The sequence below is a fragment of the Teleopsis dalmanni genome, chromosome 1 (assembly GCF_002237135.1).
Source record: "Teleopsis dalmanni isolate 2A chromosome 1, ASM223713v2, whole genome shotgun sequence".
NCBI lineage: Eukaryota > Metazoa > Arthropoda > Insecta > Diptera > Diopsidae > Teleopsis > Teleopsis dalmanni.
In genome coordinates, this window is record NC_051846.1 from 69,368,214 (window position 1) to 69,390,441 (window position 22,228).

Genomic DNA, 22,228 nt, shown 5'->3' on the forward strand with positions numbered 1-22,228 from the left:
CATCTTCGCTCCATAAACTGCAATTTTGTTTATTGCCGTAGCTCACTAGGCGGTTTATTTTGACTGTCAAATGGACGAAGTGCTCTATAAACTTTACGAACAGATTTATTTTTTTTTTTAAGTAAATTTCCACAATTCGGTAACGCTACGCGTTGTTGTAGCGTTAAACGTTCGTGATGAATTGCCCAACCTTACAACTTCACAGAAATGTCCATACAGTTTGACATATTCAGCTGTCAAACCATATCGACAATTCTCAAAACATATCGATATCGACAGTTCTCATGCAGTTAAAAAATCCTCGGTATAAAAGAATATTGTGTTTTCGCTTTTAATTCGTCGTCTGCTGTAATATAGTGTAGTCAATGCAAAAAGCTCAGGACTTTAAATCTTCTGCTCAAAAAGTACTCGGATTTTGTAAATAAAACACACAAATTTAAATTTTATTCCAAATTTATTTTATCTCCTTCAAAATATGCTCCTTCTGAAGCGATACACATTTGCCAACGCTTAAACCAATGTTCCATACACTTTTCGTAGGCCCGTGTAGGTATGGCTTTAAGTTCCTTCGGCGAATTCTCTTTTACCGATTCAATCGACTCAAAACGCTTACCACGAAGGGGCAATTTGAGTTTCCGGAACAGGAAAAAGTCGCACGAATCCAGATCTGGCGAATATGGTGCCTGAGCGATGACAGTGGTGGTCAAAAAATCGCGTACAACAAGAATTTTCCATAGTAAAAATCGCTAAATGCACTTGAGGTAGTCTCACATTAACAGCTGCTGTAAACAAACAAATTGACAGATGGCGCTCAAATTTGTACCATATGTCAAGAAATTCGGATACTTTTTGAGCAGAAGGTATATCACAGTGGAAAAATTTTTTAGAACGGTTGACTTTACTGTATATCCCCAAAGTGTGTATTAAAAACTAGCTTAATTTCTTAAATAAGCAAATAAATGATTAATGATTATTTAATGATAATTTAACTCTTATTTATCAATGCTGTTATTTCTTAATATATGTCATAAATATTCATAATTATCATTATAATATTAAATTCACATAATTATAAGAGGCTTTAATATCATATGCGTAATATCTTACTATAATATAATAATATTTAAAAATTGTCATAATATTTTAATATTGTCGTAATAATAAAAAATTATTATTTCATAATCAGTTTTAATTTAAAAAAAAACCTATTATAAAATGAATTTAAAATATAGTATAAAAATTTTGTAGATATGTATGTATGTAATTTTTTTTACCTGGAAAAAATAATTTCAACCAATTCATGCAAGTAATTAAATTCAGACGTGTATTAAATTTGCAATACACGAGTCCAATTAAATTAATTAAATAAAAATTAATTTTTTGCGCCTTTATTAAATGAATTGCACACTTTCAAAAGGCAATGGCAACTTTTTTCAACATAAAATATAATATTACCAAACTTAACCCAATTTAATGTCTGATTTTATTTTCAATAACATAATTTATATCTGCTTATTGAACTGAACCCTTCACTTTCACACGTTCAACGTTGAATGTTCAGCGTCCAGCATCCAGCATCCAGCGTTCATCGTACATCGTTCATCGTTAATCGGCAATTGTCTGTAGTTGGAGCTGCTGGTTTGCTGGTGCTGATGCTGATGCTGATGTTGGTCTGGTGCTGTTGCTAGTGCTACTGCAACCTGCTCAAATTGGTAAAATCCCAAGCAAAACCTGTCAACGCCATTTATGGCACAAAAAGCCGTTGGTGTTGCAAATTGCGTTGATGAAAGTGAAATTCTGTGACGAGCAACGACGCAATGTGCCATTGTCTTTGAAACATGAATTCGCCAATTCATTCAGCGAATGCAACAGCATTTCAACTTTAATAACAGGAAAAAACTATATATATTAAATCATAATGAATAAGGCTGCTTGGTAAATTACATTTTAAAAAGCATCTCACACGGCAGGCTACACATACTACAGGCAAGTCAGTCCATTCCTCGCCAGCGCACACAAGTGGCAAGAGAGATACTTTTTATTCGATCAGCCGTTAAGTTGCTCATTGGTTGTGAAACATGCATCATTGCCACATTTTGGTCCTTTGCAAATAGCATAAAACAAAAGCTGTTAACAAATAATATACATACAACATACGCAACATATATACATTATATGCACTGGTAGATACTGGTAGATGAAGGGGGAGGGGAACTTTTGTTGTGAAGTTATATGAGTACATTATTTGATACACTTGATGGCACTTTGCAACCATCTTGGGTAAAGTCAAGTTACATAAATCTAAAAGCAAGTACGTGCTGATGTCGGTATATGCATGTATGTCGATTATGTTAGTTTGAAGAGGAGACGACTGCATAAGAGATTACATACTTAAAGGTTACTCATACGCAATGAAAACGAAAAGCTTGGAAAAGCATTTCGTAAAAACAAAAGTAATAATTTGAAGCAGTCGTATGCCTTGGCCGTAAGGAACTTAGTCAGGAACTTAAGTAGGAAAAGCGGAAAAGGTAATGTTGTGTGCAGGGAACACATTATGGAGTTGTTAGTGAAAAGTTTCTTAAATGTACTTTAAGTACGAGTTTTCTACTTTTTTTGTTTATTTTAAGTGTTTTTACTTGAAATTTATATATAAATAGGTTGTAGCATAATTCAGTACATATTTCTGTAAGCATTATTTGAAATTTTTTATCTTTTCAGAAAAAACATTTCAAAAACAAACGAAATAAATTAAATTAACTAAAATTTTTGTTGTTGTTTTTTCATAGCTGTTCGAACTCTTCTAAAATATGTTTGGGTTAATTGATATGCTTTGTTACAATATTCTATGTTTAAATATAACTAGAAATTTTAAAATAAAATAAAAAAGATTAATTTATTGTTAAATATTTATTCCATTGTTCTTCAAAATAATCACCATCATAGGAATTATAAATATGCTGTAGTTTTATCTACTCTTCAAACCATTTTTCATGAACCGACGAAAGGGATTTTCTTCACCATCCTTAGCGAATTCTCTTTTGGGGGTTCAAAGGACTAAAAAAATTTTCCTCAAAGTCCAAACATCTGAATAGGGCTGTTGTTGTGGTTGTTATAGCCTGCGGTAATTGTGTAGTCCCTTTGGGGGATACGGGTGGCTGCGGTACGTGACCCGACCGTTCTTAGAACTAAGTAAAGCTAAACTGATGTTGCTACTAATTGTTGGCACACCAATTATTACTTTGTAGTACTTCCAAAGGAGATCGAATACAATGAAGATCGTTGAATTTTCTTTTTGGAGACATAAATGATAGTCTTGGCATGAAGTCCTTGCCATTTGATTGTCTATTCTGTAAAGAAGTGTACTAGATCGTTATTTGTTTATTGGATAGATAATTGGCAATCACAATTAAGCTCACCTAATTTAGTAAGCTTGCTGGTCAGATGTATCATTTCTTTTCATAATTAAAATCAAAATTTGCTTAAAATGTGCGTTGTTAAAATTTTTAATGGAGATTGAATACAATGGATATAGGTAAATTTTTTTGTTGGGGACATTAAAGATGAGAGATAATTTTGACGTGAAGTCCTTGTCATCTGATTGTGTATTCTGTTAGGGAGTGTATGTTGGATAGGCGTATCATTGTCAATTGAGCGTACCTAATTTAGCAAGCAGGTGTATCATTTTCTATTATAACTAAAACTAATATATAATTAAAGTGTGAGTTGGTAGTACTTCCGAAAAAAGATTGAATACAATAGAGTTCGGTGACTTACCTGTTTGTGGATATTACAGATACTTTTGACGTGAAATCTTTGTTAAATGTTTTTTTTGTATTCTATTAAGGAGTGTACTAGATCGTTAGATAGGCATTGTCAGTCTCAATAGAGTTGCTAAGTGGCAGTTGTGTGTATAGGTGAATGTGTTCGTGAGCTGTATCATTTCCTTTCATAAATATAGTTAAAATATTATTCAAATGTGAGGTAGTTTCATTTTTTATTTAAAAAATGTATATTAAAATATAAGTTTCTTGCTCTCTATATTCACACTAGTGTATCATATATATGGTATAATCCTTGCTAACAAATGTACACTTGTTTTTATGAAAGTTTCTAATCAAAAAATATTTTATTTTCAAATAATTCAAATATAATGACATTCAGACAAGTAAATTTTAATATTCATTTTATATCATCTGCAAGCTTATACCTTTAGCATCTTAACAATTCCACACATTTAACACACGCTTGCACCATTTTCACAGCATAAAGGATAAAAGGATGTAGTGCAGTCCAAAGAAGACTGCATCTGTAGAAAAAGATAAATTGCACTGCGAAAAGTGCAATTTTATTTTCAAATTTATTTGTGTTACGAAAGTATAAGACATCAAATTAAATTTATGATAAATTTTTTGCAATATTTCACCTTGAGTTTTTACAACACCACATAATTGAGTAATTTCAGCTCATCTGAAAGAATGAAAATATTTCGTAATGAGGACTTTTCCATAAGGATATCTTAAGAATAAAATATCTGTTCATAACATGTATTGCCTTTTACTCATTAAGTGAAAAAGAAATTGCAGCTAAAATTTAAGTGCATTGCAAATGGATCTACTGTTATTATATTGCACTCTTCAGTCATAAGTTGTTTTTCATTTTACTCCCAGGATAAACATATAATCTTCTTGACATGTATAAAATGGCCATAAGGATTTCTGAAAAACTTCCTCAGTTATGTTATTTCCAGATAAGTTTATTAGAGCGAAGAAAAGTAATGGTCGGAATTTATTTACAAAATATTTATAATAATTTTTTTTTCAACTTATGTTAAAAAATATGACAACTAAAAATTTAAGTAATGTGGAATCAGAAATAAATATGTAAAATTTAGTTTTGTAGTGTTCTACTATAAAAAATTAAAATATATAAAATAAATAGTAAATAAATACAACTACTCCGGCTGTATATAGGTACAACACAGCCGGAGTGGTTGTATTGTATATAGTAAGACTTTGCACTGAAACAATTTCAGTTACGTTCAATCTAAGCGCTTAAATGAATCGTGTAATTATTTTGATATATTAGATCGATGGACTTACAAAGATATCTCCATACCGAATACTTAGCTGTATACACACGCGATAATTTACCCAAACTTTTCAATATCATCGGCTCGCATTTGAATACTATCCTTTCTGTCCCAAACATAATTTCTACTACTAGTGTCAAATATGTGAACAGTTGTCAGTAGTCTCAGATATCAAATTTATGCATATAATTAATTAATATAACTAATACAAATAATTAATAAAATTATATAATAATTATAATTATAATTAATATAATTATTATATTATTAATTTAATATAATATAATTAATATGTTAAAGGTGTTTATATTGCCAACTCGAAAATCATTTTAATAACCACAATAACAACTAATTATTAATTTTTTGACATTCTAGAAACCAAAATATGTATTTTGTTTATTACTTTGAACCTGCAAAATCGAAATATTTTTTAATTTTAATTTTTTTTATCGGATAGTGACGCGTCTTATGATGAAAAGAAACCACTTAAAAGTTAGAAGTGTTCAAATAGAAATAAAAAGACAACAACAAAAATTTAAGTAAAGTTTAACTGACCAAACAACACTGTTTCGAGTATCTGTAAATTTTGTTGTTGCAAATAACTGCAATTCGAACCTCTCTAAAAATATTTTTGTTAATAAATTAATAGGCTTATGAATCTGTAGTCGTTCTGTAGAAATTTTATATAATTTTATATTTTATGTATTTTAATAATATACAAACATAGTAATTTTTTGTATAGAATTCTACTACTTACCATATAGTAATAATAGAAGATAAAATAACTTTCATAGCAGTGATAAATGCTCTATATTCGACAATTCTTGTTTTCATACAAAGAAGAGTTTTAGTATGGATGTCGTGTTTTAAAACCATCATTGATTAATTTTCTTCTAAAAATATTTTTAATAATACTTTAATAGGTTTAAGAATCTATTATTTTTCTGTGAAAACTTTATATTTATATAATAATAATAATTATTTTAATACTTATTATTTTATTCATACTCACACATAAACAATTTGGCAAACTTTTCCGAATATATTGTATAGTGAAAAATAATTGCATGAGTAAATATGCGATTTATTGAGTTATGATATATAAATTGAGTAAATATATGTAAATAAGCTTCCTTGAATACGATTTATATGTTATATACAATATGTTAAAAAATTAAGTCGAAAGTTTATGACATAAGTCCCATGTAAAAAGATAGCTTAGTACCTGGATGCTAAACATCGTAAAGTTCTACTATAAAAATTAATGATATACATTATTGTATTGAGTTTTTTATGGAATATTTAGTATCACACAAATGAATCCGAAAAATTTCATTTAAATAATTAATTGATCCACATTGAAGTCATAAATGCAAAATAAGTATATGCAAATCGCCTAACATTGACGTCTATATAAGACGAATTTTATCTAATAATGAGTTATTAAAGTAAATACAAATTAGTTGAACTGCTTAAGTTAAGTTAAGGGAATATACGTAAACGAAGACATTCAAAATACTACATATTTAATTATTTTTTTACATAAACAACCTGTCGTACTGACGTCTATAAGACGAATTTATTTAAGATTGATTTACTAACGTAATACTGTGTAAAGGCTTTCCTCTCAGTGTCAATGTCAATGATAAAGTGTTTACTTACTTAATATGATTGTGTATAAAGGTCAACTAAGGCAATTTCATTTTGGTCTTGAAGTCAGTCTTACAACTGTTCGACATCAGTTCTGACGTTGAAGATGCATAAATTAATATCAAACGCAGCATCGAAGCATAGAACAACACAGTACGTGCGTGACTAAGAGTTCTCTAGTTGGAAATAATAGAAGTGATGTGCATGACCAACAACTATGATGTTGAAATTAATAGAACTGAAAATTCATAGTTACTCGGCGAACGCAGTCACATAGATGTCCTTTGTGTTCTTATATCGCTGCAATTGCAATTTACAGGCAAATAATGCTAAAAACCTCATTACTTCGTTTGAATACTTGACCAGTTACTCTAATTGGCGCACAATAATATTTTCAGTTAGAAATGATATTTCCCCTCATAATTTTATTGCAGACACAGATACTCTTGATATTGTATCTGAGCGCTGCATTACTAAATTACAAAATGGGTTCAGTGAAGTGAATAATTTTTTAGTGTTCTGATGTTCAGTGTTCTGATGTTCAGTGTTCTGTTGTTTAATGTTGAGATGCATTCAATTATTCATTTGCAAAGGTAATGCTTCTATTGAGTTTATTGAATTTATTGACAATAAACCAAAAATATTGTCGAAATAACATCGTAAGTTGTTAGATTTATTAGATAGATTTCTTTAAATGAGTTTATCCATTTCGAGTTTCCTCAAGTTAACACACTTATGATTGAAGTTTCAATCATTTGAATTGATTGAATTTAATTGATTGAATCAATGAATCAACTTATCATTGGGTTCGAAATATAAACTCTTTTATATGTCCTTCACAGGACAAATTGCAGTACGAAATTCTTTTGAGGTAATTTCTGAAGGACTTGTCTGTACATACAAACATAGTTTGCCATAATTTAACGAATATTCATGGCGAAATGTAGAGACTTGAAAAGTGGAAGCAATTCATAGTCCCATAAATGATACTTATTCCAACTTCGCACATGAGTACTGGTTACTGGAATTACTTTTTTTTGATTATACAATAAACAGACAATAAATTTGATCAACGTACGTCACACACAATATTGAATTAGTGTCGTATTACACACATCTCTATTTTGAGTTGTTAGTGTTAAAAATCAGTTTATTTTCCATGGTAATATTTTGCATAGTCCGATATAGTCAGCTCAAAAATGTTATTCATTATTCCTCTTAATTATGTATGGAAATATAATAATATTAACTTATTATCTTCAATAATATAATAATTTTGACTCTAATATTATCCATATTGAACACAGTGTCAAAGTTAATGGTGTGCTTATTAACAACATTAAATAGGCATATGACGCTACATCTAAAGCTGATAGTCTAATAGGCTTACAAGAGCTAGTAAATAAGTTTATGTCATAAAGTGAAAAATTTAGTCCTTAAATTAAATGAAAATAATAAAATTGTATGCTTGCAAGCGAAAAAAATATTTATAATATAAATTTAATTATTAACAAATTTATTATCGAAAGAGTGCAACATATTTAATATTTGAAATGTCATATTAATGAAAACTATAACTATACTAAAGAAATAAAAGTGTCTACGCAAGGGCACCCGAGGTACCAAAATTTGCATTCTTTCGAACAGTCAAACATCCCTAAAATCTTCAGTAAACTCTTCTTTAGTAAACTATTCAAATCAAAGTTGGTCAGGGAATGCTTCCACTTCTGAATACTCTAGCATCGAGGAACTATGTTACTCTTATGTGGGTACCGGAACATGAGGGGCATGTGGGCAATGAAAGGGCAGACTCCCTAGCAAAGAAGAAAGCACATACTTTTTTCATTGGTCCAGACCCCTTTTGCGGGATAACAAATAGTTTCATAAATTAGTTAATATGTGAATTAGAGAAACGTAATCTACTTGAACACTGGAAAGTTTAAACAGGCATGCGGCAGTCAAAAAGATTCATTGATCCTGAACACATCAAAGTTGACGCTATCTTTAACCTTAGCAAAAACGATATTAAATTTTGCACTGAACTACAGGACACTGTAGACACAATTTTCACATGAAGAATAAAGGTGCGGTGGAAAGTGATTCCTGTCTATTCTGTCATGTAAAGAGGGGAAACATCAGAACATATGCTATACAACTGCTCAGCGACGGCAAGACGTAGACTTAACTACGGGATTTTGGTCCCAAATCAAATAGATAAAATTAAGCCCACAGCAATTACGAGATTTATTGATAGTCTAGAATTGTTTTATTTGGGCTCAATAGACCTTCTAGGTTGTGGTACATTCAAAGATTATTATTTAATAATAAAAAAAAAAATAAAATGTCGAACAGAAATGTATGAAAACAAGTATGTAAGTATGAAAACGTGACATTAATCTCAAAATTAAAAACCGGATTGTAAAATGCTATGTGTGATCTATATTATTCTCTGCTGAGAAAACAGTTGCTAACAACAGATATCAATTAGTTAAAATCGTTTAAATTATAGGCCTGCCAAAGACTTTTATAATCTATAGTAATTAGACAACCATTTTACAAACAAAGAAGTTTTATGTAGAATGGATTGTGAAGGCGAACCGAAAAAGATAATATTATATAAAGGACATATCACGCAGAATTATAAAGTCGTGCTCTTACAATTGATTATCTAAGCTAGTGGTTCCCAGCCTTTTTGTTTGACCAAGGACCACTCTGATATTTTTGTTTTTAGTAGGGACCACAAAGTTTAACTATAATAAACTGTCCATAGGTATAATATATGGGCTATATAATTACTTTTAAATTTTTTGTGCTTATTTTCTAAAAAGTGAGGTCTCATTGGACAAACTACAAACTATTTATCCATATCTGTTAAATTTGTTTCACGTACCATTTTTAACCGTCTTGTGGATCACTGGTTGAGAACCACTGATCTAAGCAAAAATCGAAGTAGGGTAGAGTAGTAGTAGGGTGAATCGGAATATAAAATAGTTGAAGTAACCTAAAACTTTCCTTAAAAAAATAATAATACTGTAATGAGTGGCAAAACTATTAGTCCAGTTGACAAATGAAGAAGTAAAATTTTGATAATTCTTTTAAAAAATATAACAACATTCTTTAAATTCTTCTACTGTTCCGTTTAGAACTCTTATCATCATATTTTAACCGCATTAAATTATTTAACAATAACAAAATTTAAAAATAACTTTTTTACTAAAGATAAAAAGTCTAAAATTAAAATAGTTTTTAATATATATTTTATTTTACACCAAAAATATTTTTAAAGCAAACAATTTATTTTTGTACCAAACCAAACAAAAAGTACAGCCTAAAAATTATTCTAAATTTAGTAGAAAGAGTGCTGATATACATAATATAAAAAAAGATTAAGGAATTCAGAAGTTTTTTTTAAATTAAAATTAAAAAGCATGGAAAATATTTTGACTGCGGGAACTGAGAAAATACACATACTATTAAACTATACTACATGAGTATAGCATAGTCGTATATTATCCACTACTTCCATTATTAACAATGGATGTAAAGATGTAACAATGGAAGTAGTAGATTAATATTTGCAAGCGACGTAAATAATACGGACAAGTTTTAAGATGAATGATTCTCCTGTAGATATATATATTTTAAAATAGTTTATGTGTAGTTATATGCAAATACTATATTTTAAATTTTCCTCTTAGAAATGTTTAATAAGTTTAAAAGAGGAAAAATCTTTTCGCGGAGATTAGTATTAAGTTTAAATTAACTAATAGTCCTTAATCATCACATACATATATTAAAGTCAGCAAAGTTCTTAATTGTTTTTAGGAGTTATGAAATCCATTGTTCAAATATATGAGATCTAAAATATACATCCTTAGTAAGTTAATATCTTTATCTAGTTTATTAGTATTAACTTTAATCTAACCACCACAGATTATTTAACCACCACACTATTGAAATTAGTTATGTGGTGTTCAAGTACCTCACAATTATCATCAGTACTTTTAAAAACATACTGACACATTAAATGTGAATATATTGTTGTTTTAACAATGTAAGTTATAGACAGATGACAGTTATGATCTCATACATCGGTAATTTTTTTATTACCACACTCATCTTGTTAACTACGTTGTTATTTCTAATAAACTACTTTATAAAGTAAAGTTTAATTAACTAAAGCAAAAAGATAAGATTTAAATTAGATTTACTCTTATAAACTATATTTATATATATATACGGACCTATTCTGTGCACTTTATAATCTTGTCAAACATTGACACTTGTCAAAATTGACAAGTGTATTCTGTGACATAAATAAAATGCTCTTTTCCTTGTTAGTTGTCAATACTACAAATGCTGTTGACAACTATAAAAATATGCTCTTTTTAAGCATTTTTTATTTTTTACATGCATGACAAATATTCTTTATTTGTTATATAGATATATGTATCTATATATATAGATCTATATATACAGATCTATATATGCCTATCTATTTATGGATCTAAATATAGATCTATATATATCTATCTATATATATGGATCTTTATATAGATTTATATATATCTATCTATATATATGGATCTATATATATCAATCTATATATATAAATCTATATATATCTATCTATTTATGGATCTATATATAGATCTATATATAGATCTATATATCTATATATAGATCTATATATATATATCTATATATAGATCTATATATATCTATCTGTATATATGGATCTTTATATAGATCTATATATATCTATCTATATATATAGATGTTTTTATATTTATCTATAAAATAGATTTACTAATATCTATAATATCTATATATATAGATGTATATGGATCTATCTATATATATATATCTATATATATAGATCTTTTTATATTTATCTATATGTATAAAAAAATATAGATTTACTAATATCTATAAATACTTTTATAAACTAATATATATAAAGATGTGTTTTAAAATAAAACTTATTACTTGAGGCAACTGTAAGTCTACAATTTGTTGTGTTTAATATTGCAGCGTTTATTGTTGTTGTTGTGGTTGTTGGCTGCCTGTTTGACCGCATTTGTTGCAGTGTAACTACTAGAATCTAAAAATAAACAAACATAAATAAACTTAAATCTAAAAATAACTAAACGGAAACTACTATAACTCACATTTGTTACAACAACTATATTGTTGCATTGACAAAAAAAAAAAACGAAATAAAAAAAACTAAATCAACAACATCAACACAACTGCAATAATAACAAGAAGAAGCAAATCTTGACTAAAAGCAAAGGCAATTGCTGAACTCAACTCAACAGTTGTCAATTGAAAGACAAGTTAGAGAAATATGGCAACTCAACACAAACATAGTAGCAAAATCATGAGATTTTATTACCGCACTGCGTAAAGAAGCTACTCCATGGCTCCCATGGCAATACTCGTACACTGTACTCCGCACTAGCAGAGTCCTGCCTGCAATTGTGGCCAGCCAACAAAGTTGCAACAGTTTAAAATTTGGACTTTAAATGGTAACACTCGACCGACAAATGCAAGTGCATACGAATGGGTACGATTACGTACGAGTGAGTGCATATGTGTATGTACGAACATGTATGTTTATATACGATTATATGTGAGTGTGTATGTGTGAATGTGTTAAATTTACACTGTAAATTGAACTAAATTTAGCACGTATCGTTTATGCAATAATTTGTAGGCGCCTGAATATTTAAATGCCGGATTTATGGTAATAAAAGATTAAGTACGTGCATTAAATTTTGCTCACGTAGTTGAGTTGTAGCAACATTATTGCAATTCCCTCGTAAAGGAATTCTATAATAGGACCCAATTGCATAAACTATTTTACTGGATTTATTAAATGTTGCAAAAATCTTGTCATCCAACCACAGGTGAACTGTAATATTAAATAAATAATAGATACAAAGGAATACACTTGGTGTAATTTTACTAATTTAAAATATTAAGTAAAGTTAGATAAAAACTTTTTGCTGGAGAATGTAAATGAAGTTCACAAAACTTCATCCATTCATCCGTCTGTGAAAATATGAAAATTGAAAATTATGCGTATACTCCCACTTAAATGTATTGTATTTTCTATCCAATTACGTTAATTGAATATCATTATTTATGTTTGTTTTAGTTGCTATGATAATTACGTCAAATATTTCTTTTCATTAATGAAATAACAAGAATGAAAGCAATGAGAAACCCGTACATCACTTATCGTACAATTTTTCTTCATTAAATTTTGAGTGAAGTATTTAAAATGTATGGTTGGTGTTGCTCCTACGTACCGAGTTTTTTTTTGTCTTCGCATTTTTTCAAAAAAATTTCAAAAAATTTAAGTATGAAATTTTCTTTGGTACCCTCTTAATTACCCGAGCCAATGTTGGCAATAAAAACTTTCAAGAAACAATAAACAACTGCGGCAATTTAATTGTCCGAAAACAAAAATGAAGACTAAAAAAAATGAGAAAGAATTTTTGCAAATCATCACATAAACAAATAAGATAGATTATTGTTAAAAAAAAAAGATATATAAAAGAATTTTGGTAAAAATTTTTTAAGTTTTTTCCTATATGTTAAAAATTATTTTTCAACCAATAAAAGTTGAGTTTGATTTTGCCGTACACTTTACCCAATGAAATGTTATTATTTTTAGAAAGGATAATGGTAAGGTGTGAACTATAAGATCTTTTCTGCTATAGTAGGCTAAGAAAACAGCCTTCTAAATAAAGACTGTTAATAAACCTAATCATTTCTCTTGGTTCTAGATCCTTGTTGTTGTTGTGTTAGCACGCGGAGGAATGTGTAGTCCATTTGGGGACGGTGAACGGTACTTGGTCGTCGAAATTGACGAGTGTCTTCAAGAGGTATATCTGACCGTTCTTGGAACCTTTCTTAAATCCGTCACTTTATTAAGTAAAATTCAAATCAATGAACCAATTCACAGCCGTTATATAAACCTGTAACCCTGAATGCTAATCGCAGGAGAGTACGACTAAAGACTTTTATTTAATTTAGTATTTTTGTTTCAATTTTGTTTATTATATGTTTTGTTTTTATTAAATATTAATACAATTTCTTATTAAAAAATGAATATATTAAGTTAAATCAAAGTAACATAAATTGCCAGTTTACCTCGGTTTGACTGAATATACCCACATGAAATTTAGGTAGACATTATCTCCGTAACGCTTAGTCACTCTAAACAAAAACTAGTTTACCGGTAGCACACACTAAGAATTTTTATATGAATGTATTGAGTACTACCAATCTTTTATAACTGTATCCCGGTCATACTTCAAAATTTTCAAAATGAAATCTGTTTTATAAATATCGAATAAAGCAAAATACCATAGTAGAGGTAATAAATTTAAAATTCAAATTCCCAAAAAACTGTGAATGTGAAACTTGAATATGTAGACTTCAATACTTTAGAAATCCTTTGCTTTCAAAACTTGAACCGAAGTCTTGATCATTAATGTGTATCCAACTCCCCAAGTCCATATATGGTTTTATTATCTCATAATATGCTCTAAATGTCTCTTGAAGAATAATAGTGGATTCTAAGAAACTAGTCTATTATTTTGTCACAGCTAGAGCACTTGATATCCAATATCTATGTCTATATACAAATTCTTCCAACACTTTTATGTTATATCAATAAAATTATTTTAAAATAAATTCAATTGGTTTTAGAAATACCTCATTATTACGAAATAGTTTTTTTTTTAAGTTAGAAAAATACCGGAAACATCTATTGCTGCTTAAAGTTTTTCTTCAAAGTATTCATTCTCATGCATTTTTAAAAAAAACACTAGACTCAATGTTTTATGACCTAAAATATCAAATTATAAGATTTTTTGTTGATTTGGAGTGGTATATATAGAATAAGAACTATGGACCCTTCGTGTTAATCCCTTAGTAATAAAGTGAGTCGAATATCCGAAAAATAACAGTAAATTTTACGAAGAAACGAAGATTTTTTACAAAGATTTTGTTTTGCTCCGAAAAGGCGATTTGGTGAATGGGTTTAAGTGGAACCAACAAGTTTTCTCACTAAGTTATATGTCGACCAAATTTAGTCCGAAATATCAAATTTCAAAGCTATTAACCTATAATAGATTCTTTAAGAAAATTAAGATACCATATCTAGCGTCAACTAGTATATGCAGTGTTTATATCTGTAACATAACTAACAGGTAACAACAGCTAGACTTAAGTGATAAAGTAAGCGATATTGACATATAACATAATCGGACAGTGTCTTAAAATACCTGTCAAAGAGGCATGTCTGAATAATTGATATAATGCCAAGCTACATATTTATTTTAACATAAGTTCTAAAAATATTTATATATCTATGTGATATGTGGTATATACGCGCTAAATGGCTATATTCTATACTAGCAGTTTACAAACTAATGTCCTTACAATTTATTATCGTCCTGAAGGATTTATAAGTAACCATCTATATTGAAAAGAGCTTTAGAACAGTAAAAAATGTTTTAAATAAATCTTGGCTTAAGGAATTATCATTCTATTACCCTAAAAGAAATTTTGCGGTGTAGAGTTTAATGGAGGATATAACCCTATAAATCTTGTCTCTTTCTCCATGTACTTTTAACACTTATTGTCTATGTCTACTGCATTATCTGGTTGTTAACGTTTATTAATGATTACTAATGATTGTTTTCTTATATTATTGTTTTCTTTATATTATAATAAAATTAACAGAAATTAAAAAAAATTGCTACCTTTTTTTTGTCATTTTTATATAAACAAATTTATTTATTTTTATTTAGAAATAGAAAAATGTAAAAATGTTAGATTATTTGTAAGCCGATTTCAAAATTTAAGTGTTTAGTTAAATGTTTGTGAAAAATAAATTTTGGCAAAACAAAGTGTAAACCTTATTTAAAATTAGTATGTAAGGACCTTCCCTTCATTCTGTACCGCGCATTCATATGGCTTAATGGCGGTCCATGAACTAAGTGGGAGTGTTGATGTATGGTGGTTTCCTACATTTTTCTGTCAGTCACGTTTTGGAGAATACCAATCAAGTGGAACAAACTCTTGTACATTAATATCTTTACTTGTAGCCAATAGGGTAGCTAAAAGTTCCGAATGTGGCTTCGCAGTGACCAATTCGGAATTGGCAAAACATGCCGTTGATATATTCGGTGCTGCAATAAATGAAGGAAATGCTGTTTACAAACGCTCCACCATTGCTAATACAAGGACCAGTCAAAATTTTAATATTCCTGATGCTATAGCTTTACTTGCTGCTCAACCGGATTTAGGATTTTTTATAGGTGAATGGTTCTACACACATCTATATGCAAATCCAAATGATAGTTTATATGTTACAAAAGCATCCAGAACTCTTGCCGATATCATAGAAGCTACAATAGATGTCTATAAGAACAAATGCAAGGCTGCCAACGCTCGCTTTCTCTTCACCGCCCTGATAGCCGATAATAGAACGGTAATTTTTGTGTTTGAACTACCAGCTAACGTAGTGGCTGTGTTTGACTCACATCAACATGGACTGGGAGCGGGAGCTATTATAGCTAAAAGCTCAATAACTAACGTAGTCGATTTAATTCGATGGTATCTTAAAATGTTATTCACTTTATTCAACAGCAAACCAAAAGTTATTGAGCTATCCTTTTTAGCGTCCGAAGCAGACACGCTACCCAAGTTTAAACGACGCTTTTACACATGTTGAATAGTTGAATAGTATCAAAAACGGAAATATTATATCATGAATGCGTCTAAAAGAATGTTGGGAAGGGAAAACATACGTGTGAAAATTTTAAATAAATCATATATTTTTGAATAAACTACTATTAAAAAAATGGAATTAAAAGTAAAGAAACTAAATTCAAAGAGACAGCAGAATTTTAAAAAAAATTGTTAGGGATTCCGCTCTTAAGCGTTCACACACTTAATCCGAATATAGTTACGGGATAAAACAGTTATTGGATTTTATGAATTCCTTACTTAGATTTTAAAAATAATCTTTAAGTACCACAAGCAGACAACGTTGGTAAGTTTTATAGTTGATGAGTTGTAAAGTAAAAACCACTAATTTAATAAGAGATTTGTTCTTACAAGTTGGATACGATACCTGGACTGACTAATGGTGCCATCACATAACAGATTTAGGCAGCTTGAAGACGCATTTAAGAGCAGAATTTGACTATAAATGGCATAGCACTTGTCTAGAGAGCATCAAGCTTTTCACAACAAAAAAATATTAAATTTAATAAAAATTACAAACATATATTTTTTTATGTATTATATATAATATCAATATATTTTTCAAGACAATATACATACTCAAATATTGACTATTATGTTTTTATTAATTTTATTTTAATTAAATTCTTGCTCAAAATTACCTACGAAGGACAAACGCGACTTTTTCAGATAAGTAAGTTGATGTCCCATTTGACAGCAATCAGGCAATCAAATAATATCGCCGGATTTGAGAGGCCTTATATAATTCAAAAGAATATCTAAGAATTTTTGCAGACAGTAAATGGACAGATTCAATGTTTACAGATTTTTGCTATGGGTTCGTTCCTCTATGGGTTTTGTTATGTATAATCTACTCTCTTACTGCTTTAGTGATCCAAGGATCCAGAGAAATTTATTATAATACATCCATTTGCGTTTCAAGAATTTAAAAATAGACTAGTACAGATCACACTCGAATTTTTCTTTGTTGTTTGTTGTTGTTTTCAAACCAAAGGAAGCATCATTTTAAAATCTTTGTTTTCATATATTAAAAAACATTATAAATGTTTGTAATTAATCTGTAATTTACTTCTACTGCCATTGTATAATAATTAAATGATTATTTATGAAGTCTATATCGTACAATGATTTAGGTATGTTATTCTTAAATGGATTCGTTGCTTCTGAACAGCCAACCAAGATAGTTGATCTAAGGTGCAAACTAGATTGTCAAAGTATTGAGACCTATTAGATACTAGATTGCATATATAAATCTATTATATATTTTTGATACTTCAATTCAACAAAAAGTTAGATATAAGTTAATTTTTTTAATATATATTTTTAGTTATGTTTCGATTTCATATAAAACTTTGCAAAATATAACAGGCGAAGATATAGTCAATTCAAAATTCATATATAAAATTTGTACTATGATTCTCACAGTATTTAGTCCACTAATGCCAATTAGAATAAAAATATCAAGATTTTATACAATCTGTGAAGTAAACTAGATGAGATAAAAAGAGAAAAGATCATATAAGAAGCGAACTAAGGTCATCTATTCCGCTAATTTAAAGTATTCGGTGATGTGTGAGGAGTGTCCCAAGCGAGAACTACCAAAAGTGTTCTAAAAAAAAAGCCTACAAGAGAAGGCATGCTTGTCGCTCAATGTTAAATTTTAAGGACAAAGTTTTAGACACACCGAGAAAGAGAATTAAGGTCATTCGTCAAAAAGGTAGAAGAGATTTTGCGAGATAAATCTCAATGAAGGGTTTAATGAAAAAGAAGGAAAGACAAAGTATAGATTTGTTTTATTATGTTACAATTTGTTAGTCACAATTTATTGGTTACATTGGCTAAAGTTCAACATAATATGATTAACATTTCTCAAATTATATGAATTTAATTTAATAGTTAGATAGCAACAATTAAAATTAATCATAAGTAACCTATTATATTTTAGAAAAATAAATTAAAACATTTTTTTTTTAATTATGTGTGCACTTTCAGGTAAAAAAACTATAACTGCTTTCCCATTATAAAATGCTCAGTTTTTTATTAGTAGAACCCATATTACATTAAGATACATAACAGATATGAGCCCACATTAGCTGTTCCCTTTGAACATGAATCGTTTACTAAGTTTCCAAACAGCATACAAAGGAAATATAAACCAGAAAATCCTAGCAAATCCTACAAAGCTAATTAGGAAAAACTATTTTAATCTGCTTTGTCTGTATAGGCGCATCCAAGAGTAAATGAAAAATTGTGAAAGCTGAAATAAAAGTAGTTAAGGAACATAAAATTCATTGTAACATGCTTCGTATGAAAGCTTCCTATATTAGAAATAAACTGTCACGTTTGGCTTTAGTAAAACCAAATAATATTTTTCACAAGTTATCAAATAGTTATTTACTGATTTTTTTTAAAACTGCAGGCATATTAAAATATATTTTCTTCAACAAATAAAAGTATTTCACAAAATTAATATAATTATTGTATATAAACAATTTAGCTAATAAACAAAAGCATACTTTTAGGGCAACATATCAGCCAGTAAAGTTGCAGAACATTAATACGCTTATTTTGTCAATATTGCGCTAAACCTCACACAGTTTATGCTTCCAGTTTACTCGGTAATCATTACCAACCCATACTGTATCATGGATCCTCCCAAAAATTTTCTGGTTCGAACACATTTAATATCTTATGTTCGCGTTTCTTTAAGCAGATAAACATGATAGAAGTTTGTGGAAAGTGGTTTTCATTTATCGGGAGGGGCTTTATTTCTGAATAGCGTATTCAACCCGAAGTAATTAAACAAGTGTGATTTATCGTTGAAAATCTAATTTAATGTCATTTTTGGTGTTTATGCTCAAATAAACAAAGTTTATACAATTTCAAACATATAGTTGTCAACAGTGCCTTGCGTATATAATCCAAATATAATCACCTGGTTCAAACGGAAATCAGGAGACACAAATTACTATCTCACTCAGATACTGAGTGAACATGAAATTTTTGCAAATACTTGTACCACATTGGGAAGGCGACAGAGACTGACGATGCAGAGCACACTTTCTTTTACTATAATAGCTGACTTATATTTAGATATTGTGGAAAAGTTGAGAGTAAACTCAGATGACTGACGAACTACAGAGTCATATGTGATTCAAGTCATTAAAGTGAAAAAATTAGACGTAGAAAGGAAAATCAGAAACTAGGCTAATAAATAGTGCAGACATCAAGAAAATGCGGTAAAAAAATGCAGGTCTAGGCGCAGATCGAAATTCACGAGATTATAGCTTCATATGTCAACATAAAAAATATTCTACTTGAAGTAATGCGAGAGCCGTTCCGAGGGGGAATAAATCTCGCCGAAGAGATGGTACTTTAGTTTGTATACATATTAATGTTAGAAAGTCTGGCACACCATTTTAACGACGGTCTGTCTGACGGTGTATAAAGCATTCCACTTATCAGCACAACAAGAAAAAGGGATATATGAAGGATTTTGCTCTCATATTCCAACTTTTAAGAGATGTGGAAAGTGTTAATGTTACTAACTTTATAAATAATATTCATATTATTTGCTTATTCTTCAATATTATTAAGAAATAATATATAATTAAATTATATTAATATAAAAAGTATAAAATTCATGGTAGTTTGATTTGGTGAACATTCATTTTAAAAGCATCGAGTGTTGATTTCTTCGCATTAACGCAAATCTTTACGTTATCCCTCAAAAATCTGTAATGGTGATAATATATTGGTACCAGTTTACCGAACCAAAATATTAAATTATATGTCTTGGAAATTTCTAGCGGAACAAAAGATTGATGTGGTTTAGGACACCATTCTTTTGAAATCCCAAATCTTCCACATTTCAATGACGCTTTATTAATAAAGTAAAAATTTACTAATACAGATATATACCACTGAAATAGTGCATATATTCCTTTATTTATATAGTACAAAATATATACTATATAAATATATATATATATATAGTATAAAAAACAAATGTTTGTTTTATTTTTTTCTCAACTTAGCAATCTTAAAAAAAGTTATTTGCTGCTCAAAGACGCCTTTTGTCAATATGTGCCCCAATATCTAAACGTTCATTACGTTGTTCATTAACTTGAATTTTCTTTGTAATTTTCAATATTAACCTATTTCTAATAGTTTTTTTTCATGACATTTATATTTTCGATGAGTAAATGTTAATAATTATAATAGTTTTCTTATATATTATTAAATTATATTAATAAAATAAATATTATTTTATTTTAAAAAAACTTCAATTATATTTCTGATGTACCAGCTATAACTTATGCAAAAAAAAAATACCTATCATTTCTTTTATATCTATGTGTATATATGTATTTTATAATATTATATTATTAGTTATAAATAGATGTAATAATTTGTTTTATTTCATATACTCAATAACCATTTTTATTTTTCTATTTACAGAGGAAAAAATTCCAGCTCATAGGTGTCGCGCTGATCGGCCCCGGCCTAAGGGGCCATGACGCGTTGGCCCTTTAATTTGCTTCTATTGCTCTCGGCGGCAGTGTTTATTGTCCCGGGTGTCATGACAGTGCGTGATAGTATGAATCGTACAGTACTTAGTGTTGGTTATTTAACAGCATTAACTGGTGAATTAACTGACAAACAAGGGCTAGCGATATCAGGTGCATTAACTTTGGCTTTGCATGAGGTAAATACTTACCATATATATAGTAAGAATGTTATATGTATGGATTTATATATAGAATCTTATATATTTATTTTTATTTGTATATATCTTTCTGAAAGAGAGCGATTTGAGGGAAATATTAGTTATAATATAATACTAAGTGGAAGAAATAATATGAGTAGCATGTGGAAAGATATTGAAATACATACGAAAACTGTCTCTAAATTTGATTTAATTTCTAGCTTTTATTGTATATTATAAGAAAATGTATTTGAAAAAGTTCATATAACATAAACCTAATTAGAAAAAAAAAAATATAAATAGTATGAGGAACGATATTGAAATATGTGCACAACCTTTCACTAAATCGGATCTGATTCTTAACCTTAGTTATTATATTTTTAGTACAAGAAGAAAACTCACACATATAATTTACCTTCATTTTTTTTATTGATTTTAATTAGATTAATAGCGACAATAAAACATTGCCAAACGTTGTACTAGATCTGCGCTGGAATGACACCAAGGGTGATACGGTACTGGCTACTAGAGCTATAACCGAAATGATATGTGATGGCATTTCAATTATATTTGGGCCAGAAGGTCACTGTTTTGTTGAGGCGATTGTATCGCAAAGTCGTAACATTCCAATGATATCATATGTAAGTGATTAACAATTTATTTAATTAATTAATCAATCTTAAGTCGATATTTTATAAATTAAGCTTATTGTAGTTTCTAAAACAAATTATAACTTAGAGCATTAATTAATGAGAAAATATTTTTAATTATAATTTTATTAATATTTATTTAGATATTATAAATTCATATGATCCAATAATACTAAACTAAGTGTATTGTTATAATAATTGGATGATAATCAAACTAAACCGGCAACAATATAGTTATTAATAATAATAATAAAATACTAAATCAATATTCACTTAAAATATGCCATTAAAAAAATACATTTAAAATGCAGTGTATCAAACAAACATTGACAATTTTCT

General features: G+C 28.9%; 2 protein-coding genes across 2 annotated transcripts in view; both read left to right on the plus strand.

Annotated features, from left to right (window-relative positions):
• Positions 1-22,228, plus strand: part of LOC119673528 (receptor-type guanylate cyclase Gyc76C-like) — a 66,413-nt gene that overhangs the window by 26,928 nt on the left and 17,257 nt on the right. Inside the window, exons 2-3 of the mRNA XM_038084822.1 lie at positions 20,993-21,239; positions 21,683-21,880. Of these exons, the coding sequence (XP_037940750.1) occupies positions 21,048-21,239; positions 21,683-21,880 (390 nt within the window). The 5' untranslated portion in view covers positions 20,993-21,047. The remainder of the gene's footprint in view (positions 1-20,992; positions 21,240-21,682; positions 21,881-22,228) is intronic.
• On the plus strand, positions 15,619-17,068 carry LOC119673529. The gene is made up of 2 exons (XM_038084823.1): positions 15,619-16,817; positions 16,886-17,068. The coding sequence occupies exon 1, from the start codon at positions 15,741-15,743 to the stop codon at positions 16,494-16,496; it is 756 nt and encodes a 251-aa protein (XP_037940751.1). The 5' UTR covers positions 15,619-15,740; the 3' UTR covers positions 16,497-16,817; positions 16,886-17,068.

Coding starts and splice junctions, on each gene's coding strand:
- LOC119673529 (XM_038084823.1), top strand. CDS start 15,741: ATGGCGGTCCATGAACTAAGTGGGAGTGTTGATGTATGGTGGTTTCCT.